This window comes from Danio rerio, chromosome 10 (assembly GCF_052040795.2).
Source record: "Danio rerio strain M-AB ecotype USA chromosome 10, GRCz13ab, whole genome shotgun sequence".
NCBI lineage: Eukaryota > Metazoa > Chordata > Actinopteri > Cypriniformes > Danionidae > Danio > Danio rerio.
Window position 1 is genome coordinate 8,416,636 of NC_141030.1, and position 21,776 is coordinate 8,438,411.

The following is a 21,776-nucleotide window of genomic DNA, read 5'->3' on the forward strand; positions in this document are numbered from 1 at the left end:
TAATGGATTTAAATCCAGGGTGATGCAGCTGTAGATGTTAGTTCCTAAATGTTCTGTTCTTATAACGTGTTTTGTTTTAACACTGGTCTGACATCTACACGGACACTTTGTGAATAAATGTGTCTTGTTTTGGTCATAAAAAAGTAACATTATTAAAATACATCAAGTCACAATTTCAAAATATTTGTACAAGTCGGAATTCGAACTCAGGCTATTTGCAGACACACGAATGGTCCACTAGGCTTAAAGAGATATAATTTTTTTTTTACCATGTGAGTTAAACAGAAATTCGGCAGGTTTCGAAACGCCTATGAAATGACCGATGCTTTGAATCGCTTAAGTCACATGACCTGGTGTTTCGAAACACTTTAGTCACGTGACTTGGTTGTTTCAAATCACCTAATGCACGTGACCTGGGTGTTTGGGATCATGCTTCATTGCAGTATTTTGAAACACTTGCACTTCGGGATCTCAACACTGTGTTGAAACGTCAGTTTCACGTCAGCCATCCATATCACTAGCCTGATTTTGACTATGTGTCATGACTGTGTTTGTCCACCAGATGCCACTGTAGTTCGCCAGCAACCACCAGCGGACTACAGTGGCTTTAAGACTACATTTCCATACATTCTTTCGCACACACACCCGGTCTGTCATCTACACTGATTTACAACCACAGCTGTCTCCGTTCTCCGTTGATTACCTGGACTATATATTCAGGCATTCATCCTCTGTTTGTCAGTTGGTCGTTGTCGTTCCTGTTGGTATGTTTCCTGATTCCTGTTTATATCCTGTTCTTGTGCTAAAGTCTAGTTCTAGTTTAGTCTGTTTGAGTTCCTAGTTTGTTTGTTTATTTTGTTACTTTGGTACTTTGATTTTTGGATTTTTGTGACTTTCTCTGCACTATACATTAAAACTGCACTTGGATTCTACACCCGTTTATTTCCTGTTTTGATCACGCTAAAACGTGACACTATAATCTTGGATTACCTTTATGCTCCTGTTTGCTACCTGTTTGACCATTGCCTACCTGATTACTCCTACTAATAAACTGCACAGGGATCCTCAAATCTGTTGTCCAGCATCCTATAGTGACAGTCACATAGTTATGTAAATCTTGCAAAAAAAAAAAAGGTTAACTTAAAGTTGTTTCCGAATATTAACTGGGGTAGAGTTTAAACTTCAAAATTGTGGTAATATTTCTTTTATGTAAAAATCATAAAACAAATACTTGAAATACCTGAAAAACTCAGTATACATGGTTCATCACATTAGTTATTTTTTGATTATATTAAAATTGTATTTAAGCAAACATATGGACAAACTCATCTGTATCATTAGCATCAGTATCATAATATAAATCATTAATTCAAAATATGAAAACATACTTTTCAGAGCTGCTATAGAAGAAAAATATGCCAAGGAGCTGCTGGGGTTGTCAAAAAAAGTGTGTGGACACAGTGAAATGAAGTAAGTACTGACGTCTAATTGCAGTTAAAGTAAAACCAAAAGTCTTCAGAATTAACGGAAAGCATTGTAAAGGTGCATTATTGTGTCTTTGGGTTTTTGTATTACACTGTAAAATGTTACTTTAACTTATTTTTATAAGTTTATCATGTTTCTACTTATACAAAGTTTTACTAAATGTTTAGCCTTTTTTATTTGATGTAAATTAAGATTACTAGAAAGGATAATTTCATTGAAAAAAATGAAGGTTTAGTTCACCAAAAATTACTTACTCTCATGTCATTCCAAACCCCGAGACCTTAATTAAACAATTTTTTTTTTATTTTTGTATGATTTTACTCTTTAAACCAGCAAGATTTTTTACAGTTCAGGTGCATTTTTGAAAAGATTGGTGTACATACTTTATTATGAATTGATAAGCATTGTTCTTTTAGTTGTCACATTATTCTTTTTTTTTTCAACATGACCTTGAGGATCCTGTTCTGGTTTTATTATGGTCTTTAAAACAAAGCACATACCAGTATTAGTATTAGTGAAATCAACTAAAATATTATATATAATTTAATATAAAATATAATATAAATTAGAAAAATAATATATCTAAATTATGAGATATATCAAATTTAAAAAATTGTTTAATATATCTATTAATATAAAATAAAAATTATTTATATTAAAAATGATAAAAAAACAAAAAAAATAATTGGGGGGGGGGGGGGGGGGGGGGGGGCTAATAAATTTGGCTTCAACAACTGTATATATAAGCTGTATAAAATATACACATACATTGTCATAACAAACACTGTCATATTTGCATTTAAAATGACAACTGAGCGAATGATACTTAGTAACAGTTGTCATAACCATGCATAATATGTCATTCTCATTGATGTGTGATCTCATGATTATGAAGGTTTCCTAACTTATGAACGCCCTCTACAAGTAAAGTATTACCAGGCCCGGTCATTCATTTTCAGTAATCAGGTTTAAAAAGAGGAACTTGAGCTATATAAAAGACATTTCTGGACAAAGCTAGTAAACTATTACCAAGAAATGACCTTACAGTGATGTAAAAATAATCGAATTTCTTTAGAAATGGTCTAGTCAGGTCCATGCAATCGCCTGCAACAAGTTGGTCAAGCACCACATTCACTTATTAGTTTGTGGTCTTGTTTTTTAGATTTTAACTGCTTGATTTGTTTAGCCAGAAAGTCATGACCCCATGATTTGCTAATGTTGTGTTGTCCTGGTTAGATAATGTCCTCTTTATAAAGATGACAATGGAACATGTAGCGCTGATCTGTTTGACTTCTGATCAATTCAAAGATAAACACCCTCTGTGTTGGTCACATGTCTGTAGTTGGTTTGTGGTTAATGCTTTTCCTCTTGACATGAGGTGTAAAAAAAAACGTTTACTGTAGCTTGTGCTAGTCAATGCTGTCAGCAAATGGTTTTATTGCCAAAGTGGACTTCAGTTCAACATTCACTCATTTAAATTTTGTCTGTTTTTAGCACGTTGAAACGATCCCTTGATGTTTTCAAATTACGTAAGTAAACACTGCAAGCATTTAAAGGGATAGTTCACCCAAAAATGAAAATCCTGTCATCATTTACTGTTTTTTAGACGTGTTTGCATTTCATTTTTCTGTTGAACCTCAAATAATAAATGATAAATAATAAATTCTGTTGAACCTCAAATGATAAATGTTGGAAAAAACAGCCATTGGCTTCCATTGTGTTTATGTGTTCCTACTATGGATTTCAACGGCTGCCTTTCATAAACATTCTCCAGAATATTTTGTTTTGTGTTCAACAGAAGAAAGAAATGTATGAAAATTTAGAACCACTCGAGTGTGATTAAATGATGAGGAAACGTTTATTTTTGGATGTTAATGAATAATTGCAGTTTATTGTTCTGTTGTATTCCTGTAATTTTAATTTACATGTTAAGAAACCGAAAACATGAGTTTATCTCATCTGCATTTGGCCCAAACTATGAGGGAGGAAGCCAAAAAATTAGAAGACTTCAGAGAGAAACAGAAAGAGGCCCGGAAAAAGGTAAGAGCATTTCACACCTTTTTAATTGATTCAAAGTGTGTTATTTGTACTTCAGCAAATGGAAAGGCTTTTTATATCAGAAGAATATTGTCTGTTAGCAGTCTTGTTCATCAAATAGCCACACTTTTGGTCTCACTTGAAAGCTTGTGAATAAAACAGGAAATTGTTGGTAACATAGGCTCATTTTGAAAACGTACACCTCTATATATTTCTGGAGAGTGTGAATCATGTAGCTCGAGCTATGTATGACGTCTTAAAAGCGAACGCTATGGGGTGGTATGATGCTGCCTGTTTCTTCTTGCGCTACCAGCTGCCCACTTACCTCCGTATGGACGGCATTTCATTTCTGGTAATGGTTTATCCAGTGGCTCGCCACGTATGTCGGCGGACTTAAGATGCAGAGAGAAGTTGACCGCAATGACAGGGTTTGAGTCTGGCGCAGATCAGTTCCAAAAAGCAGGTAAAACAAAAAATAAAATAGAACGTGGTAAGCTCTGAAAATTTGGAAAAATTAGGTGGGGACTTTTATTTTTCTGGATTGCTTTTGGAAACACTGTCGATTGGGTTTAGGAAAGGCAGTGGCCGGGTCAGTTTGTGCTTTTGAAAACACTGTCGATTGGGTTCAGGAAAATGGGTGGATGGGGGATATCGGTCGATCAGTCAGTCAGTCGACAGCAGCTTCTGGTGGATTTAGGCGTCAACAGCAGGTGCAAATGGCACTCGGGAGAGGAAATCGAGATCTGAAAAAGTGTACGCAGCGGACTCTGGCAGATTCGCAAAAACAAAAATAGCAAAAACCCATACCTCCTGGGACGTATTTGCCGCTCTTCAGAAATGTACACAGGGGTACATATCAATAATGAGCCTTGGTTAGGAAATTAGTGTCTAAAGCAGGGTCACTAACCCCTTTCCTGGAGAGCTACTTTTCTGCAGATTTCAGTTGCAATCAAACACACTTGTCTGTAATTATCAAGTGCTGCCTAACCTGCATGTCCTAATTAACTGGTTCAGGTGTTTGATCAGGGTTGGAGCTGAATTCTGCAGGACGGTAGCTCTCCAGGAACAGCGTTTTTGACCTCTGGTCCAGAGTCTTGAAAACAAGTGCAATGCCCTTAAAACACACACATTTTAGGTTCTTGGTACCTAAAATTTCAGATTTTATGGCGTTTTTTCTTACAATTTGCAGCAATATTTGTGACATATCTGTCTCTAAAGATTTAGAGTGCTAAATTGTATTTAGATTAATTGTAGTCTGTACTTGTTATGATCATTAGCGATCTAGCTCTTGCAGATAGCTGGAGAACACTCCCTGTCATTCACCTGAACTACACATCTACCCTTGTACTACATATCCTACATCATGCCCCTCTGTTGCACACCAGTTTCAGATCTCCTCCTGATTACACACACAGCTGAAGCTGATCAGAACTTGTTAAATAGACTATTCACCTTATTCTCAGCTGTCGAGCGGGCGCTGCCATTTGAATCTTTTTGTCTCGCGACTTCCGGTCACATTCACTTCCATTCATTTTTTGACGTTAACAACTGCTCGTTACGCTGCTTGATGTTGCAATTTAATATTTTCTTATTATATTATGCTACTTGGTCTGTGTAGTCGTGCAAACATTTGTTTGTTGAGCAAGTAGTTTGGCCATTTTCTGCCTTTTATTATTCCTAGTCATTTCTCCCATAGGCGACTGAAACGGAAGTTCTAAGACAATCGCGAAAATAGGCGCACTTCCGCATTTTAGAATAAGGTCAATAGACACTTCACTCAGACACACATCTACTATACTGATGCTGCGGTCACACTAGAGTTTGTGCTTGCTAAAGTCCCATTTACTACTATGAAAATATAATTCCTTTGCATTTGTTTATCTATATAAGTGAAACTAAGCTGCTTTTTGTCTTGTATTTTCTCACTAAAAATCTGATGGGTAATTACAAGTTTGATGTATTTCCTCAAATAATGAAAATACAAACCACACTATTTCTTTCATGTTTAGTCCAGATTAAAACAAAACAAACATTTGAAAATAAATACTACATATGATGGTTATGTAACCTGTTAATGAAAATGATTCCTTTTAGTTTGTGTGTGAGAGGCATCTGTTGAGGCATCTGTAATTGATACAATACACATACACTAGTTCAAACAGACTTTAGCTGAATGCGCATTGTGATAACACTTGAGCCAAATGCAGGAAATATATCATGCAAAAGACAAGTGGTCTCGTGTGAGTGTCAGGACAGGCTTATTCTGTCAACTATAGTGTGACAATTAGTGCACGACAAGTGCGTGTTATTGGGTAATGAAAATCTCTTAACACTTACAGTCCTTATGGTCACTTAAACCAAATACAAGAAGAATATGGTGTAAGAAGACAAATGGTGAAGTGTGAGCTCATTTGGTTGACAATAGTATGGCCATTAGTAGGTGGTTTAAAGCGAAGAAGAATATGAAAATCAGACAAAAAGACAAAGGTGGAAGACTTACTCACCTTACTCAGACAGTTGAATCAGAAACAGTGGAGTAATACAACTAGTAGTCAATTTTTGGATTGAATCTATAAAAACAAATGTAATGTAGATTTGTGGCACGGCAAGAGTGGATATGTGGAGTTTTCTGCACAGGCTCATTGGAAATGCAGTTTTTATAAATAAATTCTGTCATTAAACATGATTATTTTAAAAGTAAGCTGAATTAATGCCAGCAGACGGGCTGAGTAAAAGCATATACAATCGGTCAACAACCTCAGAGCTCACAAGAGGCCGGTTTATCAAGTATTGTTCAAAATCAATTTCTCTACACTGTAAACCCTAATAAGTTGACTACTTTAAGGAAAGCGATTCCCTAAGTTTGTTACAAAGTCGTAGGTTTGCACTTGACATTGAAATATATATACATACAGTTGAAGTCAGTATTATTAGCCCCCTTTTGATTTTTTTCTTCTTTTTTAAGTATTATCCAAATGATTTTTAATAGAGCAAGGAAATTTTCACAGCATATCTGATAATATTTTTTCTTCTGGAGAAAGTCTTATTTGTTTTATTTTGGCTACAATAAAAGCAGTTATTAATTTTTTAAAAAACATTTTTGGGACAAAATTATTAGCCCCTTTAAGCAAATTTTTTTTCGACAGTCTACAGAACAAACCATCATTATACAATAACTTACCTAATTACCCTAACCTACCTAGTTAACCTAATTAACCTAGTTAAGCCTTTAAATGTCACTTTAAGCTGTATAGAAGTGTCTTGAAAAATATCAAGTAAAATATTATTTACTGTCATCATGACAAATATAAAATAAATCAGTTATTAGAAATGAGTTTTTAAAACTATTATGATTAGGAATGTGCTGAAACAATCTTCCCTCCATTAAACAGAAATTGGGGGAAAAATAAACAGGGGGGCTAATAATTTTGACTTCAACTGTGTATATGTATATATATATATATATATATATATATATATATATATATATATATATATATATATATATATATATATATATATATATGCATTTATTCTTGAGGATATAAAATCAGCTGAAGTCAGTTAAAGCATCTATTTAAAGTTATATACTTGCCTAATTACCCTAACCTGCCTAGTTAAACCTTTAAATGTCAGTTTAAGCTATAGAATTGTCTTTAAAAACATCTAGTCAAATATTATTTACTGCCATCATGGCAAAGATAAAATAAATCAGTTATTAGAGATGAGTTATTAAAACTATTATGATTAGAAATGTGTTGAAAAAATCTTCTCTCCGTTGAACAGAAATTGGGGAAAAAAATAAACAAGGGGGATAATAACTCAGGGGGGTTAATAATTCTGATTTATATATACATGCTGTTACTGTTTATTTAACTGCTATTAAAATATATTAATAAATAATCCTCTCTTAATAGAATTTATTAGGTTTTAGGCTTATAGCCAAGGGGTTCGGGTGGCTTGAAAGACCAAAAGTTGGATTAGTAATATTTTAGAAATTTTCTTATTATTCAAATGGACAAAAGGGAACGTGATTGTACCCTTTCTGTGTGTCTAGGCTAATGTTGACAGCACAATTTTTTTTTAAAGTGGATTTTATGATTGGTAGGGACATTTCTATGATCAGTGGATATTGGTGGGTGTTTCATAACATCTAATTTTTACGAGGTGGATCGTTAGCCCAGCGCTCAACACACACATACACACATACACTATGGATAATTTCACTTATCCAACTCACCTATAGCGCATGTCTTTGGAAAACGGAGCACCCGTAAGAAACCATGCAAACACGGGGAAAACATGCAAACTCCACACAGAAATGCCAACTGGCCCAGCCGGAACTTGATCCAGCGACCTTCTTGCTGTGAGGCGACAGCGCTACCCACTGTGCCAATTTAATGATCTTACTTACTTTTAAACTGCTGCTGCGCATTAGCAAAATTCAGCATCACAAGCAAAAATACTACTTTGTGTCATATAATATATATCGACCAATCAAGGGTGTGTTTCCGAAAACTACCGTGAGCCAACTAAAGTTACAAGTTCCCTCATCACAAACATAGTTCGCTAAATTGGTGTTTCCCAAATCCATCATTCCAACGAACGTTCCGCTAGCTGCATCGCAAACTTGTATGCTTGCAACTGTACCTCTGGAGCTGTGGTTATAAACAGTTCCTGGCTGTGCTCTGGTCCCTTGTTATCCCCCCTATGCCCTATTAATTTTGAAAATTCTAACATTTAAACTTGGAATTATTTTTAAAAAAGCATTATAGTCATGACTCTTAGGTGTAATTTGCTTCAAAGCCTTTTTACAGTTCAGTCTTAGCGATCTTCCTGTTTACAGTTGCTTTCCCTTAGCAGTTCACATTGAAAACATTGATGTCATTTTGAACACAGCTATGGCTCTTGAGTCATGACGAAAGCTATAGGTGACCAATTATTTAAAAGCGTACTTTGTGTTACGTCTCCAAAGCTTGTGAAAACTGGAAACATAGCATACGTTAATGCTTTTTTTGTTCAACATGGGCTTGTTGAACATTTATGCAGTAGTTTGCATGTGTCAAATTGTGAAAGTAGACTTTAAAAAAATAGAAATAAACAATAACCTACTTAATATTATTATTTATAATAATAATAAAATCATCATATTCATAAACCTCTTATCGTTATTAAAGTAGGATTTTTTCATTTTCTAATAAATAATAAAGATTAAATTTCATTTCTTAATAAATAGCCTCATTATTTATTTATTTATTTTCATGATTCATATATGAGATTAGAATACGTGTTAGCTTTTGTAAGTGATTTTAGAATAGAATATGTCATATTCTTAATAATATTTGTAAAGAAAAAACAGGCCCTATATGTTCCATTTATTTAAATTTATATGGAAAATGCATGTTTTACCAAAACTAATATTATTTTATTTTTTTAAATGTGTGTGTGTAAAACAATATAATTTGCACAAATAAATTATGGGGTTTTTCTCTAAAGAATTAGTTACTCCATTCGTTTAGAGCATCAGTATGGGGGTTTTACGTTATAACTAGTGTGGTTTAAACAATGGATCTACGACAGAGAAACTATGGGTTTTGGGGAAACACTTGTCAATACATTGTTCTTTTCCCAAACAATGCATCGCACTATGATAGTTCAGCCGCGAGTTATGTTGTTGTTTGATAAACGCACCCCAGCATGATTGTCAAGGCAGAATTTTATACGCAACCAGTAATTTTAGACAACATTATTTAAAATTTTAAGTTAAACACACCAGTTTAAGTTTTGATGCCAAAACTTGGTATTTTAAGTAATGTGAAGTTATATTAACTTTAAATTTTTATTAATGCCAACAGCAGGGTTTACAGTGTATAGAAATATAAAATGAATGAAGAATTAGCAGAATATTAGTACTTAGTGTTAGACTAGGTTTAGCGTTAAGTTGACTTTTACTGGAAAGTTGTTAAGGGACTACTTTTGCAGTGAATTAAAAAACAAGTGTAAATGGACACTAAGCCAATAGTCTACTCTAAAACTATAGTGGCTGCAAAGTTATTGATAACAGAATGAAAACCATAGAAACCACCAATATAAAGGTGTATATCCAGTTACTTTTAACCTAATCGCTAAATAACATTTGCTTTAGAGTTGAAAGGAAGTGGCAGTTTTGTCTAACACCTCAAGACACATATTTATTTGTGTTAACATGCCTGTTGCTTGTTGAACACCTCCCAATTTCAGAGTCTTTTTAGAGTTAACCAAATCAGATATATCCAATCTGGTTTTAGGTGAGGTTTAGCGGTTTTAGTTTGGTATAGGTCAAGGCTGTTGGTCTCTCAATAAACTCTATAACTATTTTCCACTCAGAATTCAATACAGAGTTTGTGATATGCTCAGAGCTTCAGGGTAATTTATTCTACATGAGGTGGTTTGCGTAATTCACTTGTTGAAGATTAATAGATGAAGTTATCAGAAATATATTAAATTAAAACACATTTATAAGAGTGAAATAAACCCTGCAGATTTAGTGGAAGTTTGAGAAGGAAGCTGAACGAAAATTGCCCTAAATGGTCAGTCAACTGAGTTTAATAGTTTATGTAGGTTCACAAAGAGAGCACAAAAATGATTTAAAGTTTGTTTGTTATTAACTGACAATTATAAAGGTTAATTATTGATTAATTGAATACATTCATTCATTAATTCACTTTCCTTTGGCTTAGTCCCTTTATTTATCAGGGGTTGTCATATTTTTACACAGTGAATGCCCTTCCAGCTGCAATCCAGTACTAGGAAAATTTGTTTAATACAAATAAAACTTATAATTATCAGATATACATACACTGAGATGCTTTATTACATCAGACATGTAAAGATGGCTCAAGTGTTAGTTTGTGTTCTCTAACCCAGAATAAAACCTGCTCCAGAGATGCAGGAACTATGATAGTTAAACCTGCTCAACACCAAACCACCTTCTTGAACCCAAAACCACACTTTTATCCGAGCAAAATCTGAAAGTGGTTTTGTGTAACAGATCTCTCAAAAACAGCTGACAGGGTACAATTAATGGCACTTGCAAACTTTTTAAGAGCCTATAATAAAAAATATGCACCGGCTAAAATATATAAAATTATGTAATAGTAGGAATTCTTGACTTGCTATTGGTGAAAAACAAACTGATAGCCCCTCTCAAACTCACACCGTTGGTTGAGTTATTGGTGTTGCTATGCTGAAACACTAAAAACAAACCACACAATGTTTCAGTCGCATGAGCTATTTTCAGAAGAGAAAGAATCTATTTTGATAATGTAAAAATATGTATGTCAGTTTCTTATAGTACATTATAAATAAATTCATGTTAAATAAACAAAATGCTGTGTTTTTTTTCAGGTAGAACAGCAAATGGATGCTCTTCATAAACAGAAAGCCGCTCAATATAAGAAAACAGCTGAGGTAAGTGTAACTGAACAATGTATAGTACTGTTTTAAATCAGGGGTGCGTTTTCCAAACAATGACATAACTAGCGGCTGATCTAGTACGATGCATCATTTGGTGTTTTTTTTTTAACTTTCCAAAAAATCTATAATTGTATTACACACAATGTTATGTTATAATGTTAATATTATATTATGTATACACTCACCAGCCACTTTATTAGATACACCTTACTAGTATAAAGCCGGCGTAACCCACGGCGCATGCAACGCGCGTGGCTGTGCATTTATACTTCTGCGCGCTGTCTCTGTCGGTCTGCATTAACACTTCCGAAACGCTAGTGGGCAGTGAGGTGTTAATGTTCCTCTGTGTCGAGTTTCTTCTCTGCTTTTTTGCTTTTCCTGAACACTTTCGGGATGTACAAGTGGCTCAAACTCGCTCATTTTGAGGCAGGAACCGGCGGACGTGCAGCAACTTTAACTATGAGGTAAACACAAAACAAAACTTTCCATCCAGATCTCCTTCACGGGACTCCACACTTGTAAACAATCGCTACATTGGGTTCGCGCCATTAGTGCGGCTCTCGGTCCCGCCCCGACTCGTCAGCGCTACCAAGCAGACCAATCACAGAGCTTGCGCTACGCGTCGTTGCGACGTGTAGTTACATTTTTTGAGAGGTGCACGTCAGTGACGGCGACAGCCACGGCGAAGGGCTTTGCGTCAGCGCCGTAGCATATGCCGATGTTTGACGCAGAAGTATAAATCAGCCTTTAGGTTGGACCTCCTTTTGCCATCAGTGCTTCTTTAATCCTTCGTGGAATAGATTCAGCAAGGTACTGGAAATATTCCTCAGAGATTTTGGTTCATATTTACATGATAGCATCACGCAGTTGCTGCAGATTTGGCAGCTGCACATCCATGATGCCAACCTACCATTACACCAAATCCCAAATGTGCTCTATTGGCTTGAGGTCGTGTGACTTTGGAGGCCAATTGAGTACAGTGAACTCATTGTCATGTTTAAGAAACCAGTCTGAGATGATTCGTGCTATATGACATGGCACATTATCCTGCTGGAAGTAGCCATCAGAAGATGAGTACAATGTGGTCATAATGGGATGGACATGGTCAGCAACAATACTCAGGTAAGCTGTAGCGTTACCACGATGCTCAATTGGTACTAATGAGCCCAAAGTGTGCTAAGAAAATATACTCCACATCATTACACCACTACCACCAGCTTGAACTGTTAATATAAGGCGGGATGGATCCATGCTTTTATGTTGTTGACGCCAAATTCTGACCCTACCATCTAAATGTCCAGCAGAAATCAAGATTTATCAGACCAGGCAATTTTGGTGAGCCTGTGTAAATTGTAGCCTCAGTTTCCTGTTCTTAGCTGACAGTAGTGGTACTAGTCTTCTGCTGCTGTAACCCATCCGCCTCATGGTTGAATATGTTGTGCATTAAGAGATGCTCTTCTGCATAACTCGGTTGTAACCAGTGGTTATTTGAGTTACTGTTGCCTTTCTATCAGCTCGGACCAGCCCGGCCATTCTCCTCTGATGTCTGGCATCTACAAGCCATTTGCACCCACAGAACTGCAGCTCACTGGATATTTTCACTTTTTTGGACCATTCTCTTTAAACCCTAGAGACAATTGTGTGTGTAAATCCAAGTAGGGCAGCAGTTTGAAATACTTAGATCAGCCCGTCTGGCAGCAACAACCATGCCACGTTCAAAGTCACTTAAATCCCCTTTCTTTCCCATTCTGATGCTCGGTTTGAACTGCAGCAGATCGTCTTGACCATGTGTGCATGCCTGAATGCATTGCGTTGCTGCCATGTGATTGGCTGATTAGAAATTAGCTTTAACAAGCAGTCGGACAGGTGTACCTAATAAAGTGGACAGTGAGAGTAAATATGATGTTATTACATTTTTTACAATTTTTAACCAAATCATATGGCCAACTGTCATATGGTCTGACTTTCCCAAGCGTAGTTAATAAATTAAAGCTCTTATGAATTAAAAATAAATGATAAAATCGTTGATAAATACCTCAGGCTTAATTTTACAAGTGGCTATTTTAGGAAATTCCAATATTTTTTTTCTTTCATATATTTTTAAAAACAGGAACTTGATACATTATGTCACTGAAAGCCCTGTCCTCTGGTGTGACACTATGCTTATTTTAAATTGAGCAATTCCACAGAAAATGTTAATTAGTTGAAGGACCCCATTCGAGATCATGTGACTGAAGCCCCCCAGTGAAGCCAGTGAGGTGCACCTGTTAAATTTTTGTTTCAGAATCTTTTACAAATGTAACTATTTTTGATCCACTATTAAGCATATTTGGTGGTTCATTCCACTGTGGCGACCACTGATAAATAAGGGACTAATACGAAGGAAAATAAATTAATGAATTTCATATTAAATAGTCTCCAAAAGTGTCCAACAATGAAGATAACATGCTATTTATCTATTATTAAGAGTTGTTTTCTTATAATATTACATAGGACATATTTAAGGTACAATTTAGTAAAAATGATTTGCTAATGGAACGATGGATACAGGAAACACCAAACCGCTACTATGTTTGTAACGACGGATCTTGTGATTGGTTTTGGGAAATGAACCCCAGAGCGGTTGCTGTAATGCGTGGTTGAGAACGATGCCTACTTTTCTGTGCTTATTTTCTTTATGGGAAGTATATATATATTCTGAAGCAGTGGCAGGAGGGAAGTGAATAAGTGCACCTGATTTTAGCTGTACAAAATGGGAAGTGGTCAGTGCCAAGCAGTATTGTTCATTAACAGCTTCTCTTAAAGACCTAAGTAAAAAATGAATGAAGTGGTACATTGGTTGGTAAATTAAGTGTTTCCCTTAATTTGAATATCATCAAGATGTCCCATGATGCATCAGTATTGCATTGTATAAACAAATACTTCACTGTATAGCACCTCAAATGTAGTTTTTTTATATACAGGATGTCTGTGGGGTCTAAAAAAGACTTAAATCGCAAAGAATTGCTTTCAAAGGTTTTAGATCCACTCAAATATTTGTCGGTCTTAAATCATTTTAAACGGGTGTTAATTTTCCAGTGTAAAATTACCTGATCAGGCAAACACCCACACAATCACTAACAACACATCTTAATATAACTTTTAACAAAAAAAAAAAATTTACCATAATGGTTTAGTTATTTTACTTAAAATAAAGTTTGTTTAGAAGTTCTGTTTGGGTTTATAGCTTCCTGAGGACACTGACCTGGACAGACTGTTGTGCGTACATTTAGTTTATTATAGTTTTTAAAACTTTTTTTATTTTAAAGAGCCCCTATTAAGCATTATAAAAGGTCATATTTTGGTTTTAGGAGGCTCCAACAACTGGATATATGTTTGCAAGGTCAAAAAAACACTTTTATTGTCTTATAATATGCATGTATTTTTATCTATTTATCCCAACGACTCCCATATGATTCATTCTGCGATACACACATTGGCAAAAGTTAAATTATTTTAAAAATTGACCATGCTGCGAGTGTGAGGAACAGCTGATGGTTGCCATAGCAAAGACAAACAACAGAGGATCGCGAGTTCAGAAACACATTTAAATTGGTAAAGGAAGGAGCGCTCATGGTGTTATCAACGTGGTTTTTGGTGCAATAAGTGAAAAACACATAAAGATTTTACCTGAGAGATACAGTACAAGCACTAATCTAATATAGATATGTGATTACATGTTGCGTGGGGTGATTACAAGTTACAACACACTATTAAATACATATTTTGCAAACTACAGAAAACGAGGCAACAATTTTAATCACACTTACATGTTATGATCTGGAGGAAGAAGAAACTGGTCCATATAAACTGTAACAGCTACTGACAAAGTCCCTGTCAAAGTCTGACAAAGTCCCATACATGAAAGTCTCTGCTGCTCATTCATTTAATAGCAAACGGCCGACGAATCCCATGTTGCAGCATAGGGTATTGTATCAATCATCAGAAAAATGACAGAACAAACACAGCTCTAAGTTGCCTTACTGTGGTGTTGTTGTGAAAGTGAACTCAAACCCTTTATTCCCCGCATCCAAATCTCCATCTGTCAGTGATCGCCAGCTTGGTGTCACAATCACAATTGTGTCGCATGATCCCTGAAAGGAAGGGCTCATTCATGTTTTACTGGATCCAGTACTACATATTTAGTGATTCACCGTATCGATGTCGATGCATTCAGACAAAAGATCCGAACCCAACACGATTCATTTATCTGACTCTGGGTCAGCTATTTCATTAAAGAATCAATAGTTTTAAACACGGTGCATTTTCAGATTTAAACTTCAGCTGGATGTTTTCAGTCACTGTGTTACACATTGCATGGAAGGTCATTTTCAAAAACCCATTCAACCCGGGCTCATTGTGGAAACGTAGCCCCGCGGACGTTTCTGCGGACCGCCATTTACGTCCCGGGAGGTATGTATTCGAGCGGTTTTTGTTTTCGCGGATCCGCGAAGAGGCCGCTGTGCGCGCTTTTTCGTGTCTTGGGCGCCTCTCGGGCGCGCCCGCGCTGTTCTCGTGCGAAAAGACGCCGGATTGGCCGACTCAGCCGCCCTCCTCTTCCTCCTCCTCCTTCCCTAAACCCGAGCGACGGTTCGCAAAAGCCGCCCTGAAAAAAAACAAAAAACAAAAGCCCTCGTCTTCGATTTCGACCGTGTTTTCGGATCCCTCCGCGTTCTCGCCCTTATTTTTTGGATTCCATTTTTCGTCTTACCTGATTTCCGGAACCACTGTTCCCCCGGACTCGATCCCGGTCGTCGTCCCCGCGGCTGGCTCCTCCTCCTCCTCCGGGGCCTCCGCTCCGCCGACGCAACGCTGTGAGCTAAGCGGACAAACTGGTTGCATCGGGAAAGCCCTCCACTCGGAGGCAAGCCGTCGGACGGCGAGCGCGAAGAGGAGGGGCGGAGCGGCGCCACACCGCCCCGCAGCGTTCGCTCGAACAAAAACTAAACGCGGCCTTACGTACCTCCGGCCACGTAAATCGCGGTCTCCAGAAACGTCCGCGGGGCAACCTTTCCAGAATGAGCTTGGGTTGAACCCATTATAAGGGCTCTTTAAAAAAGGTTATGTTAAAATAAAATTCATGTATACAACTAGGCTTTAATTGTTTTGAAACCTTTTTTAATATATATTGTCAAGAAATAACTATATTATAATTATTTTGATGGGGGGTGGGGTGTGGTGGGGGAGAGAAATCTTTTACAACTAGGCCATTAGAAAACAATTCCTTTTTTATTGTGTATGTCTAAATTGTGTATGTCTAAAATCTTAGATATATCATTATAATGATCTTAAAAATGTTTTTAAAAGTCTTAAATTGAACCTTTTATTGATTATTGTTATTAAAATAAATGTAAAAATAAAATCAGTTAAGATATTAATACAAAAGTATGGTTCATACTTGTCATTTGTTCACACTTGTTCATACTTTTTAAAAAAAAAATTTTGTAGATTAAAGTATTTTGAGTTCATAAGAAACTTAACATTAGATTCATGTTAAATGTTAAACATGTTGAGTAAAATGTGTTATTATACAGTTGAAGTCAGAATTATTAGCCCCCTTTGAATAAAATTTTTCTTTTTTAAATATTTCCCTAATGATGTTTAACAGAACAAGGACATTTTCACAGTATGTCTGATCATATTTTTTCTTATTTGTTTTATTATGTCTAGAATAAAAGCAGTTTTGAATTGTTTTCAACACCATTTTAAAGTCAATATTATTAGCCCCTTTAAGCTAATTTTGTTTTGATAGTCTACAAAACAAACCATCGTTATAACTTGCCTAATTACCCTGGCCTGCCTAACTAACCTAATTAACCTAGTTAAACCTTTAAATGTCACTTTAAGCTGTACAGAAGTGTCTTGAAAAATATCTAGAAAAATATTATTTACTGTCATCATGGCAAAGATAAAATAAATCAGTTGCTTTTCTCCATTAAACAGATATTGGGGAAAAAATTAACTGGGAGACTAATAATTCAGGGGGACTAATAATTCTGACTTCAACTACTGTATATATACGATTTCATTCAGGTGCTTATACAATTTTGATTGTCGTATTACAGCTAAGATGCAATAAACAGCACTTTTTAAAATGTCAGTCATTGTCTTTTAAGGCAAAGAAGAGCTACGATCAAAAATGCAGAGACAAAGAGGAAACAGAGCAGAACATGAACAGAAGTGCCACCACTTGCAGTGCCAAGCAGCAAGAAAAGGTACATAAATATAACTGTGAGAAAGAATCATGCTTTCTTTTAAATTTGCTTTGCTTTAGTGCATCGTTTTTATTTTTGATGGCTTGCATCTTGCTTTTACACACACTTTTTGCAGTGTTTCGATGATTTATTGATATTACAGTTAAAAGTAATTTCACTTCCTAATCTGCAATTGCCTATCTGGATATCACACTAACTGTACACACACAAAAAAAAAAAAATAAAATAAATAAATAAATAAAAATTACTAATACTTTCCTTCTTAGACTTTACAGACCTGAAACTTGCCTATAGCACTTATTCATTGTTGCTCTTATAGTTGTGTAAGTTGCTTCCTTGTCCTCATTTTTAAGTCGCTTTGGATAAAAGCGCCTGCTAAATTACACCTAAAGTAATATTTTTTAAAAACTTAATTCATGACAAAACTTGAAGTTGATCCAATGTCTGTTTGTTTTTGATAACAGTGTACTCTGGTTACAGTTTGACCCGAATGATTAACTATTAACATTCTATGCTTGGATCGGTTTATGTACAGATATTTTTTTTGTGTTTTGGTAATTAGTCAAGTTGCAAGTTGCTGATTAGATCTTATGGGCACTGCTGATTAGATCTTACTGTGTGTGTGAATGTGTGGGGGCGAGAGTGAGAACAGGAAAGAGAAAAGACTGTGCTTTCAATAGATAACTAAATGTTACTTTAGTTTTGTGTATTTGCATTGTACCCAGAAGATTAATGTAGATTGATGATTTAGCCAGGCTGAAAACAACTCTCCATTGAAGAGGTCGAATGCCTATTCCAGTCAACACAGTTGCCTGCAAGTGCAGTATTGCAGTTGTATTATAGCTATAGTACACATTATTGGTAATTGTGTAGTTAATGGCGGATATGCTTGAACAGAGATGCACAAAAGCCCAAATCAGGATTTGTTGACAGACAGTTTGAGCTACTTATCGGAATTATGGGAGATGTCGGCCCAACAATATTTAATTGGATGAACATTTTTTTAGTTTTATGCCTCACCCAGGATATAAAAATACACTTAATACATTTAGATCATTAACTTTAATCACTACTATTGGACTGTGAAGAGACTTTCAACCAGCACAACAAAACATGTTTCTGGAGACAATCACCTGCTGCACATCAGCCACAACTCTCATAGTGCAATTAGAGGTACAGCTGTGCCAAACCAGCGCATGTTAGCAAAGTGGTGCAAGAACCTGTCCTCTCTTCCAAAGAGCTCAGAGGCTTTCATAATGATGGCATCAGGGAACTCGTTTCTCACAGCCTCCTCACCGACTGCCTTATTTCTCAGATACTTGGAGGGGCTGCGAATGTCTGCGTTAAGGTGCGACATATGAATGAACTTTTTAATTCCAGCTTCACGAGTTGCCTTCGCAATCTGCAGAGGGATGGAGACGAACACATCTTCATACTTGTAGTTGCTGGTCTCCCATTCTCTTCCGACAAGGTTGATCACCACGTTGGAGTGAGAGATTGCTCTTTGAATTGACTCCTTGTTTCTTGGATCCCATTCCATAAAGATGATCTGTCCCAAATCGCCCATAGGTCTGAGGTACATGAGATCATACTGGTCACATCGGTAAGGGATCACAACCTGGGAACCTATATGTCCTAGACGGTTGACAACATATCGGCCAAGAAAGCCAGTGGCTCCAAAAACAGTGGCAGCGAGTCCACTTAAGGAAGAGCGGCCTCCTTTTCCACGGGGCACTACGGCATGATGGATCTTCCTCTGCTGTACCGTCACAGGAGCTGCTGCCAGCAACACCGGAGAACAGGTGCCTGAAAGCTTGGGAAGGACACCCGCAGGACGGCAAATCAGTGTGACAGACGCCATGATTATGGCTGTCAGAGCCATAGTAATGCTGAGTCTGTCAAACTATCTCTTTGGTTTAAATATACATAATTCAAAAGTGTCCACATTTTGTGGTCTGTGCAGCTCACACAAATAATCCGCTCTTTTCCTATAATGTCTGTGAACAGAGCAGACCATGTGTGCTTCTGACTGGTTGGAGTGAAACTGAATTAAATCCAGCTTTCATTCGCCTCAATGGACAGCATATTTACATTTTCTGATCCCCTATAAAATCTGTATAAAACTTAATTAAAGTAAATTGTCTGTATTAAACTTAATGTCTTAACAGGTTGTATGCTGACTGAGTGTGTAAAGAATGTGTGTGCGAGGCATTTGACTAATCTTGGCTTGTGGCTAGGTTGCATGTGAATAAGTGACTGATTTCAGCTATGAATGTTGCATCTTGTAGGATGCTGGGCTTCAGAGACTGGAGAGCATTTGATTGGTCAGAATATCTGATGAGATGATGAAGCGCACAGTGATGTAGTCATAAAAGTTGATTAGAGAAAAGTGAGAAATGCACGTTTTAAATTTTTATATCATCTTATATCAATGTTATATACCAATAATTAAACATCAAAGTGGTGTGATGATATATTTCAAACAAAATAAAACCCAGACAAAGTTTTTATGCATCTCATTAGGCTCTGGGACTGATGTAAAAATCTTTGGTCCCACTTTATATTAAGTGGCCTTAACTAATATGTACTTACATAGTAATTAATAGTTTGTTACAATGTACTTATTGTGTAAATAAATGTATTTACCATGTACTTATGCTTGATTAAATACATGTATGTAATTACATCAGTAATTAACTTTTGTAAAATACATTTGTAAATACACTGTTAATCATCCCTTACACCTTAACCTACCCTTAAACCTACCCATGCCACCAAACCTGTCCATAACCCAACCTCTATCCCAACTCAAAAGCACCACAAGTGTTCTCAAATACATTATAAACTCAGTAAGTACATTGTATTTATTTTTTGATGTAAGTACATAGTAGTTAGGGACACTTAATATAAAGTGGGACCAAATCTTTTGTGGTGCAGACAGTGCCAAAAAAAAATCCCAAAAGTTATATGAGGAATGAGGAAGTCACTAAATTTGGTGTCAAAATAAACTCAGCCAAAGTCTATTGGGGCTTTAAAGAGATTAAAGACATTCTGTCATCATTTTCTCACGCTCCACATTTTCCAAGTTTGTTTTAGTTCTTTCTACTGTTGAACACAAAGAAAGCTATTTTGAAGAATGTTGGAAGAAAGCAGCACTGTTAATGAAATTCAATCTAGTTCTGTTTTGCTTATGAGACATCATATAATCTGGATAGCTTTCTGTTATGAATGAACAAACAAAGGTTAATGAATTTTGAAGACCAACATCTTTCCAGAGAGTTTGCACAACAATTCAGCATGCAAAACTAACCAGAAGGCCTTGCATGTGAACAGACGACTGCCAGAGCAAATACATCGCCGTGAATCATTGTAAAACATGACAGTATTGTTATTAGTATTACCCTGAGGACAAAACGCTTGAGCTGTTAAAACAATGAAGTTATAAAAGTTTTGTAGCGAGTCAACCATCTGATTAAAATCTGTTTACAAAGCAAAATTGGGGTGATAGGAAACTACTGTTATTAGAGGACAGCAAAGAGAGAGAGAGAAGAGCAGTTGGGGTGTTGGCATTATGTGCAGGAAGGATGTATAAGACCATATTAGAAGATGTTGAGTAAATGATGTCACTCTCTTATATTTTTAGCTGTACGCCAAAACACAACAGGCCAAGCAGGCGGCAGAGGAAGCCGGTAAGAGAACTACCATATTCAGTAATAATGCGCTCATTAATAATAATACACTTGGGTTATAACTGAGGCTGGGTGACACATTGAATATTAAAGTACATTTTACAAATATGAAATATTGAACATTGTGCCTTCTGTATGTACTTTTTATCTGTCTATTATCACTCAGAAACATGTTCTAGTCCTTCTTACACTTTTGTTGTTTTAGTGCTTAAAAAACCCTTAAACCTTTTTAAAAATGTTTCAAAAATATTTTAACATTGTATATAGTTACATATGAGTGCTAATATTTATTATTATTTTTGATACTAGTGCATATTGTCAAGAAAGAGAGTGATATTGGTTAGATATGAGTTCTTATTATCATAGGATTACAAGTCAGATAAAAGTTCCTATTGAATTCTTTTTCATTAGTGACTAGTAACTACTCATAGATATATACACTAGATATCACATAGGTACTTTGAGCATGCGTCAATAGCGCTGCCATATTGGTACAGTGCTCCCAGGACAAGTGTCATTCAAGCACATTAGTCAAGACAGTGTTATTACGTGAAGATGCTGGACTTTAGCGCTGACTACGGGTGTAGTAAGAAGCAAAGAAAACAAAGCACAAAGGCAAAACATTTCATAGGTAAGACTTTGGGCCCTATCATACACCCGGCGCAGTGTGGCGCAAGGCACGGCGCAGTAGTCTTTTGGTAGTTTCAGCTTGGCGCAAGAGTCGTTTTGAGGTGTTGCGCTACGCTGTTTAAATAGCAAATGCATTAGCGCTCATTTGTGCGCCCATAGGCGTTCTGGTCTAAAAAGAAAGGAGTTCTGAGGCGGACCGCTGGCGCGTTGCTATTTTGAGAAACTA

The 21,776-nt window shown here is 36.3% G+C and overlaps 1 protein-coding gene and 1 pseudogene across 3 annotated transcripts in view; one reads left to right on the forward strand and one right to left on the reverse strand.

Annotated features, from left to right (window-relative positions):
- Positions 1–21,776, forward strand: part of pstpip2 (proline-serine-threonine phosphatase interacting protein 2) — a 39,274-nt gene that overhangs the window by 2,205 nt on the left and 15,293 nt on the right. The window contains exons 3-8 of one of the 2 annotated variants that reach the window (XM_087270154.1): positions 1,396–1,470; positions 2,980–3,014; positions 3,419–3,525; positions 10,909–10,971; positions 17,133–17,231; positions 20,875–20,920. In XM_087270154.1, coding sequence (XP_087126280.1) covers positions 1,396–1,470; positions 2,980–3,014; positions 3,419–3,525; positions 10,909–10,971; positions 17,133–17,231; positions 20,875–20,920 — 425 coding nt within the window. The remainder of the gene's footprint in view (positions 1–1,395; positions 1,471–2,979; positions 3,015–3,418; positions 3,526–10,908; positions 10,972–17,132; positions 17,232–20,874; positions 20,921–21,776) is intronic. The other variant, XM_087270155.1, reaches the window with a different exon arrangement.
- Positions 17,791–19,103, reverse strand: ndufa9b (NADH:ubiquinone oxidoreductase subunit A9b; annotated as a pseudogene). Its single transcript, XR_015500776.1, has one exon. The product of XR_015500776.1 is annotated as an NADH:ubiquinone oxidoreductase subunit A9b (transcript).